The sequence below is a fragment of the Otolemur garnettii genome, unplaced genomic scaffold (assembly GCF_000181295.1).
Source record: "Otolemur garnettii isolate 467f Iridium unplaced genomic scaffold, OtoGar3 scaffold00060, whole genome shotgun sequence".
NCBI lineage: Eukaryota > Metazoa > Chordata > Mammalia > Primates > Galagidae > Otolemur > Otolemur garnettii.
Window position 1 is genome coordinate 11,381,176 of NW_003852455.1, and position 9,099 is coordinate 11,390,274.

At 41.0% G+C, this 9,099-nt stretch overlaps 1 protein-coding gene across 1 annotated transcript in view; it reads left to right on the forward strand.

The window, feature by feature from the left end:
• The first annotated feature begins 6,394 nt into the window (after nt 1-6,394).
• EHHADH (enoyl-CoA hydratase and 3-hydroxyacyl CoA dehydrogenase) overlaps nt 6,395-9,099 on the forward strand; it is a 50,192-nt gene continuing 47,487 nt past the window's right edge. Inside the window, exon 1 of the mRNA XM_003792737.3 lies at nt 6,395-6,509. Within this exon, the coding sequence (XP_003792785.1) occupies nt 6,436-6,509 (74 nt within the window). The 5' untranslated portion in view covers nt 6,395-6,435. The remainder of the gene's footprint in view (nt 6,510-9,099) is intronic.

Consider the following 9,099-nt stretch of genomic DNA (forward strand, 5'->3'; position numbering starts at 1 on the left):
AAAAAAAAAAAAGAAAAAGAAAGAAAGAAAGAAAAAAGAAGTTGCTGCAGCCATCCCAACCTTCAGCAACTACCTCCCTGATCACTCAGCAGCCATCAGCTCTGAGGCAAGAGCCTCCACCAGCAAAAAGATTGCAACTCACTGAAGGCTTAGATTATTGTTAGCATTGTTTAGCCAAATACTTTAGTATTTTTAAATTAGGGTATATACATTTTTTAGACATAATTGTATTATACACTTGATAGACTACTCGGTAAACATAACTTTTATATGCACTGGGAAACCAAAACATTTGACATTTGCTTTATTGCAGTGGTCTGGAACCAATCCTGTGCTATTTCTGAGGTACCTCTAATTCCAAGATGATTCTCAGGCTGGAAAAGAGAAATATACATTCATCTCTGGACCAGATCCTCTACTCCCTACAATTTTTATCATTTCTACACTAATATATGTTAGTCACCATTAAATTTCATACTGTTATAAACTCACCCTAGAATCCCGTGGCAATTACAATAGGCAGAAAAGCAACCTCCAACTCTTGTACTTAAGTGATTCTCTTGCCTTAGCCTCCCAAGTAGCTGGGACTACAGGTGCCCACCACAATGCCTGGCTATTTTTAAGAGACAGCGTCTCACTCTGGCTCAGGCTGGTCTCAAACCTATGAGCTCAGGCAGTCTACCCGCCTTGGCCCCCCAGAGTGCTAGGATTACAGGCGTGAGCTACCGTGCCAGACCTCAGTTTCTTTTTTTTGAGACAGTGTCTCACTCTGTCACCTAGACTGGAACGCAGTGGCAAAATCATAGCTCATTGCAACTGCAAGCTCCTGGGCTCAAGCAATCCTCCCACCTCAGCCCTCCCCTCAAGTATCTAGGACTACAGGCATGTGCCACTATACGTAGCTAATTTTTAATTTTTTTTAGTAGAGCTAGAGGTCTCACTATATTCCCCAGGCTGGTCTTGAACTCCTGGCCTCAAGTGATCCTCCTGCCTTGGCCTCCCAAAGTGCTGGTATTACAGGCATAAGTCACTGTGTCTATATTTTAGGTCTTATTGACACAAAATCATCTGGAATCCAACTGTACTAATCTATGAATAAAGTACAAAGCAGCAAGAAATTTCAGTTCCTTGTTGAATTCCATTATGATGTGAGGAATTAAATCATACATGTATCTGAAATTGTTCCAACATTATTAGTTGCTTAGCTCAGAAAATTATTTATAGTTCAAAGTAGAATCAGGTCAAAAACAGTGCAGTGAACTACTAAGAGCTTCCCTCATGAGAATTTCTTAACTAGGAATGTGCTTTAGAATTCCTAGAGGGGCTTTTTAAAATTGCTGAGTCCACCCAGAATCAAAATTTCCCAGAGTGAGTGCCAGATGTGCATATCTTCAAAATGCATATCTTCTCTTTATCCCTCCTGCAAAATGCATGCTTCTCTTTATCCATCCTTCAGTTAAGAACTACTGTCTCATAATATGTATGACATAATGCAAGCAACATAAAGGCAGATTCCATTCCTGTTTTTGCCACATTACGTTAGCAATGCCTTATACATGTAATTGCTCAACAAAAATATGACTGGTCAATATTTATTCATAAAACACTGTTACCAAATAACGTATGCAATATCCCCAAGGATTCCATTACCTGACCTTGTTAAGTCTCTTTAGGAACTAATACAACACTTCTATGACCATCCACTGTATCAGTCCTCTCAAAAACTGAAATGAGGCTAGGCATGGTTGTTCATGCCTATTGTCTTAGCTACTGGAAAGCCTAGAGTGGGAGGATTGTCTGAGCCAAGAAGTGAGTCCAAGGTTATGGTGAGCTGTGACTGTGCCACTGCACTTCCACTGGGGCAATGGAGCAAGACTTCATCTCTTTAAAAAAAATCTGAAATGGAAGTAATTTGGCATATCTTGTTTTTAGTGTACAGAATGTATCTATGATGACCACAACTTCCTTTTCACACAATGTCTCTTTGATTATTCTGAAATTTCATAAGATAGTGATATAAAACTTACCAGTCTAGAGCATCTTTTATCATCTTTTTGCTGAAAATAAAAATGTTTGCTCATCATTAGTCTTCTGGCCCCTCTTCTTTTCCTTGGGATTCCTCAAAGCTATAATGCCTCAGAACTATCCTCAGCCTTAAATCAAGGCACTTTGATTGAGAAACCTGGAAAGAAACAACAGTTGCCAGAACATTGAGTCATGTCAATCTTTGTTCTTAACAATGCATGGAATATTAATTTAAATCCTGCTTTCCATTCAAAGCAGATGGAAATATAATCCAAGAATAGAGGCTATTCAATAGGATTAATCTCAAAGGAACATAATATCATTGTTTGCTCCAGAAAAATATGAATATTTTTATTGCCTGTTTTCCATAAGCCAGGCAGATTCCGAATATGCGTTCATACAAAAAGGGAAAAGACATTGGTAACAAAGAAAGATATAATATAACTCCTATCTAAGAACAGGTAATAATAAAAATAATTGACAATAAATATTGGCAAGGATGTGGAGAAATTGGAAACTTCATACATTTCTAGTGGGAACTTCAAATGGTCCAACCACTTGGGAAAACATGTTGGCAGTAAAGTTAAATAGAGAGTTACCATATGAGGTAGCAATTCCACTCCTAGATACATACCCAAGAGAATTAAAAACATAGTTCATGCAAAAATGTATCCATAAAATGTTCATACCACATTATTCATTGCAGCCAAAAAGTGGAAAAAACCCAACTATCCATCAACTGGTGAATGGATAAACAAAATGCAGTTTAATTATGCAATGAAATATTATTCAGCCATAAAAAGGAATGAAGTACTGATACATGCTGCAACATGGGTGAAACTTGAAAGCACTATAGCAGGTGAATGACGATATATACATATCACTGATACTAATTGTGTCAGTTGGAATTACTAGCAGAGAGATGCTCTCCAAAAATATTGAATTTAACTGGGAATAAGCAGAAGCATTTTGATGTGGAACATGGTGCCATAGTAAACTGTGGACATATTCGAGGAGGTTGAGGCAAGAGGAAATTCTCAAAGGCAAAAGAAATGTACATAATTTATTTATTTATTTTTTGAGACAGAGCCTCAAGCTGTCCCCCTGGGTAGAGTGCTGTGGCATCACAGCTCACAGCAACCTCCAACTCCTGGGCTCAAGCGAGTCTCCTGCCTCAGCCTCCCAAGTAGCTGGGACCACAGGTGCCTGCCACAACGCCCAGCTATTTTTTGGTTGCAGCCATCATTGTTGTTTGGTGGGTCCGGGCTGGATTCAAACCCGCCACCTCAGGTGTATGTGGCTGGCGCCTTAGCCACTTGAGCCACAGGCACCGAGCCCATAATTTTTTTGAAACAAAAGAACACTTAGTTATAGGGGCTTATCACACAAGTGGATGTCTGTCTGTTAGTGGAGACAGTGAGTTAGGCAAGCATTCCTGTGCATTGTGCTAGCTGTCCTTGTGACTTATTTAGCAAGATGCAGTTTAAAAAGTCTTTGGCAAGATTCTTCTTACAGGCATATACGCATAAGAGCCCTTCAGAAAGTCGTTGTAATAATTCTTATCACAGGCATGTGTACACGAGGCCACTCTCTTTCTAACCTGACTCTGTTTTGTTTGGGTTTGACACAAATGACTCCATCTTAATCTTGACAACTATCACATTGGCATATAGTATAATAAAAAAACGATTTTTATCCCTTCTCTCATTTCAAAAATGTATGCGAGCAGCTTTTCCCCTTGAATGTCAGCCAACTTCACTACGGAAGACTGTACTCACTACCCCCTGCTTTGTTGTATTAGTTAGGCAGGGAAAATTTTGTTACTACACAAACCTTAATTTATTTCTTGTTCCATCCTAGTTCTAGTCATCAGGTGGCGCTCTTCCATAAATCATATGGAAAGTCAAGCTTCTTCTATCTGTGGGTCTATCCTCCCCTGGAGCCTTGTGTCTGTCTCCCACAGTGAAAGGAGAAAGACATGGAAGAGGGTATTTGAGGGACTGTATCACCTAGTCCAGAAAGCATTATTCTGTTTGTTCTAGAAAATCCTGATCGGCTTACCTGAGAAGTAGGCCTAATTGCTTCATGTTATTATTGAATTACGTTTCCTATACAACATCCTGGGCTCTAGGGTGAATAGATCACCACTGCAGAGAAACCCAGGTTCAGATAGAATTTCTATTCTCACTATGAGTACGCGTCTGTATGTTCTAGCAATCAAAAGGTCTATGCTTGCATTGAAATCCAGTTCACTGTTTATCTTTTGGGCATTATGCCATGTTATAGCTTTATATTCTATTTTTCTTTTAATCTTTAATGAACCACTTCTGATGAACTGATCTGCTGATGTGAAATGGTGATATAATGCAACACAGTGACACAGAAATCAATGCATTTAACAAGTAAAGGCCGTAACATGCAAATAGTGTGGAAATATATGAGTGAAGAGGATCAGCATCCAGGTAAGTAGCAATGATTGAGAAAAATTAAGTGAGAAGATAATTTAAGAATGTAACAATTCATAACAATGATCAAGATTCTGTCAAGTGGTCTATACACAGTCTATACAGTAGCACTTGCTAAACTGGCTTGTCATGACTTCCATAGACTTGCCATGTAAGGAGCCCAAATGGATTTAGATAGTTTATTACTTACACAGCAAAAGAAAGATCAGTGTGGTATTAGCTCCCTGTATCCCTAGTCCCATAGCATGACACCACACAGGGACTAGATGACAGATGTCAGGAACAGTAAGTCACTTTGCTGCTGAGGAGCAGGGCAGGCTCAGCCCTGCATGAACCTCAGAGTGAGTGCCCCCTTAAATTTTGTCCACTAGATGTCTCATTTGCATCACCATAGACCCTACCCTTTTAAGGAACCAGCCCTGAACTACTGCCAAGTAGTTTTATAGAACTACAAAGAAGCTTGTTCTTGAATGGGGGCACAAGGCATTCAATTGAAACTAGGGAGACGGATGAGATGTGGCCTGTAGCAGACTCCCACAAGACAGATGAGAAACCTTGCTCTGGAAGAATTTCAGGTCATTGCTAACTGTGAAGTCCTGCCTAGTTGGCCCTGGTGGAGATGTTCAAAGTTGATAGGATGCCACAGCAGAGTTGTTCTCCTAGGCCTAGGGATTATATCTGAAGGGAGACCACTGCATTTTTTTGCTGAATTTTTTTCTCCATAGTAAAGGAGCACTATGCTAGCTATGCACAGTGTCTCCAAGCGGAACAGACCGTTGATCTTACATAGAGTTTTTGGGCAAGGTAGAATTTAGAGATCAGCAAAATGTTTAGAGGCTTTAGAGATTGATAGCACTTGTAAGAAGCTGATTGCTCTGATGAGGCTGTGGTTGATTTTGGCACTCAGAGGCAGGTGCATTGGGCTATTTGTGATTTCCTCATAGGTTGGCTTTGATCATTGAGGCAGTTGTCCTCGCTGGGTTGAATGGGTTCTGACTCTACTTGTTACCAGAGCTTCAAAACAACAGTACTTTTCTAGCAGTGGGAAACTATTTTTATTTTCAGAAGGTAAAGGAATATCTTAGTAAAATAATCCTTAATCATTGTTAAAACTTGTGAAATTCCAGTGAACAAAATTATTCCAATGACTAATTGTGCTGAAACTTTCAGAATGTCTTCTGACTGCTTGATGGACCGTAGGGTTCATGAGAGGCCCATTCCATGTAGAAAAACCTTATCCCAGCCTGAACTTTTGGAAGGAAGAGGCTGGGTCGGGTTTGTCTTTCCTCTCCAGGCTAGGTCTCACACACAATACGTGCTCAATTCATGGACGAATGGATTACATTTTACAAGTCCTTAGGAATGGCAGAAAAAGAAAAAAAGAGGATCGGGCAGGCAAGAAACTCAGGTTTCACTAGTTGCCGTGTTACAGTAAGACAAGTGAAAATGATGTTCCCGAAAAGTTTGGTTGGTGAGTACCATACTCATTTAGGTGAAATGCATGATGTGTGTATTCTCTGTGTCCCGGATTGTACCGTGATCTGTCCCTGTTCAGAAGATCACGAAGATGAATACTATGACTAGGACAGCTTGCCGGACCCAAAACTTGTCCTGAGAAGCCAGCCCTTCTGGGCCAGGGGGCTGCAAGCCTCCACCTGCTGGCAATTTCACCCGTTTCCCCTCGTCCTCCCTGTTGTGCTTTGTGGTGGGAGCAGGATGGGAACCAATAAAGAGAAAGAGACTAAGGGCTGTACAGAGCTCGGGCGTGGGGTCCGGGGATAGAGCAGGGCTGTGCGGGAAGCTGGAGTAGGGGTGGCGGGCGGCGGGGGCGGGCCCGGCTCGCATTGGCCCAGCGGGCGCCCCTCCTCGCGAGGCCGGCCCAGCGCCCGGAAAAGTGGCTTCGCCCTGCGGAGACTGGCAGAGGCGATTTCGGTGACTGGGAAACATGGCTGAGTATACGCGGCTGCACAACTACCTGGCGTTGATTCGCCTCCGAAACCCGCCGGTCAACGCGATCAGGTAAAGGGCTCGATCGCCTCCAGCCCCGGACGGTGGGGCCTCCCCGGCGGGTGCGGGAGGCTGCGCCCTTCCCTTGCTGGTTTAAACTCAGACACTGACAGATTCAACAACTAACAAATGGCAGATATGCCAGTGCTTCTTTCTTTCTTTCTTTCTTGTTAAAGCTTAAATTACTAATTGAAAGCTGGACTCCAGCCAGGTCTGTCTTGGCAATTTTGTGCCAAAGAACCCTCTTTTTGCTTGCAACTTTGGGTTCTTACATGAACTTTCTATTCCAAAGGTCTTAACTTGGTTCAGTGTTGGACCTTGATCCAACTTCTCTCTCCAGCATCGAGTCCAGTGTTAGCCCGAGCTAACAGCTTTAGTAATTGTACAGTAAAATGGTTTAACATTTTGTAAAGTAAAGTAAGATCCCCGCTGGTGCCAAGCCAGTGAGTAAAGGAGAATTTTGTTCTGGCCCAGAAAAGCAAAATTCGTATTTCGTATCTCCTGATCTGTTTAAAGCTCAGGGTTTTGGTCCTTCTGTGGCTGATCCGTGTCAGAGTAAGCCTACTAAATAGCTTTTTCTAAAGAAAGAAATAAAACAGCATTTCCTGAAAAACAGCAGTTTAATCTTTTATTTCATTGTGGGGTACCTTCCACGTGCAGTGTGTACTTAGAGCATTACTTTTAAAAGTGAGAACAATGCTGCTTTTTTTGAAAATTAATGAAGTTAATTTGGTCTGGTTCTTACATATCTTTGGGTAAAAAAGTATAGTTGTACATCATCTTTGGAAAGAGCCAGCTGTCTACAGGGAGTAGGATTAGTGGAAATGATATTTTGTAACTTATCATTTACACCTTATACAAAGCATAGATATTTTGTCAAAATTCTTACCATACACTGTGGAGCAAAAAAGAGACTAAATTTAAAAGATCTACCAATTTTAATGGACCTTTTTTATCCTACTGTCATCAGATTTGACTTTATCATTAGTTTTATTTTAATATGAATTATTACATTTAATAATACAAAAAATTGCTGGAATAAAATCACACAAGGATATGTCCACTTACTTGCCTTTCCCACGGGAGGGGGAAAACCCAAAACAACCTGTTACATTTTTCTTTGTCAAAACCAATGTAAGTAATACAATTACCTACCAATTTTGGACTGGTCTGTGTACTGATTAGAATTACTAGATATTAGGATTCTGCTGCAGTCTCTGGGCATAATAGTTAACTGTGCCCATCAAGACCTTAGGGGAAAAAGCCCCACAGCTTAATACCCATAACTACCAATATTTTCTGTTCACTATTTTAAATGTATCTGGTATTTAACTTGCACTCCCTACCACCACTTCCTTCCCCACTTTCCAGGAGAAATGTATCTACCTCAAAGTTATGAGGTTTAAATGAGTTAGAGATTACAAACCAGCATTTAACAGATGTCTATCATTATTCCTGTTAGAAGTCCTATTACAAGCCCTTCCCATAGTCCTTGCAGCTCAGAAGCCCTTCGGCTTCATCCATAAGATTTTCTCCACGTGGGAACAAATACGTCTCTTCCCCTTCCCTACTGTCTTCTTCTGAACTATTTTTTAGGGAGAAGTGTATAATATCCCAGCATGTTAATCAAGTTTAACAGGATATCTGGGTTTGTTTTTTTTCCTGTATTCTTTCCTCTATTTCTTCCTTTTCCTCTCCTTGATTCTAATTTTATGCTGGGAGTCACCTCCCTAGCTCATTGAAAGATTCTTCTTTGAGTTTTTTTTTTTTCTCCAAACAAATATTTTAAATCCTTTATGGCTAGTTTAGCCAGCCATATTTCCTTCCATTCAGAGGAATGCAGGCCCTAGGTCATGCTTGATTACCAGGCCTGTCTCCTAGAACAATGGCTTTTTCTTTTCTTTTTCTTTTCTTCTTTTTTCCTGAGACAGGGTCTTGATCTTTTGCCCAGGCCAGAGGGCAATGGTGCAATCATAGCTCACTGCAGCCTTTAACTCCTGAGCTCAAGCAAATCTTCTTGCCTCAGCCTCCTAAGTAGGTAGGCCTACAGGCTCATGATATCACTCCTGGCTAATTGTTCTTATTTTTTATGGAGAGAGAGTCTCATTGCATTGCCCAGGCTGGTCTTGAATTCCTAGCCTCAAACAATGCTCCTGCCCTGGCCTCCCAAAGTGTTGGGATTACAAGGGTGAAGGAGGGCTCACACATTTTCTTTACTGGAATCCATTCAGTAAGAAGCTTCATGTTTTACTCAGTAACTCGAGGCACACTTACATATGAATACAAAACTGAAAACAAAGTTTTATGACACAAAACCTATCCTTATGCTTTATATTGTTGGATATATTCTATTTTCTCTTCTTTGTTTGAAAAAAGTGCTTGGAAACCACAAACTTTGTGATGACCTTTAGTTTAAAAAAAGAAAGCTGTCAAATAAATAATGACCTCTTATGTCTAAAAAGCTGAAGACTTGGCTCGGCGCCTATGGCTCAACCGGCTAAGGCGCCAGCCACGTACACCTAAGGTGGCGGGTTCGAATCCCCAGCCCGGACCCACCAAACAACAATGACGGCTGCAACCAAAAAATAGCCAGGCGTTGTGG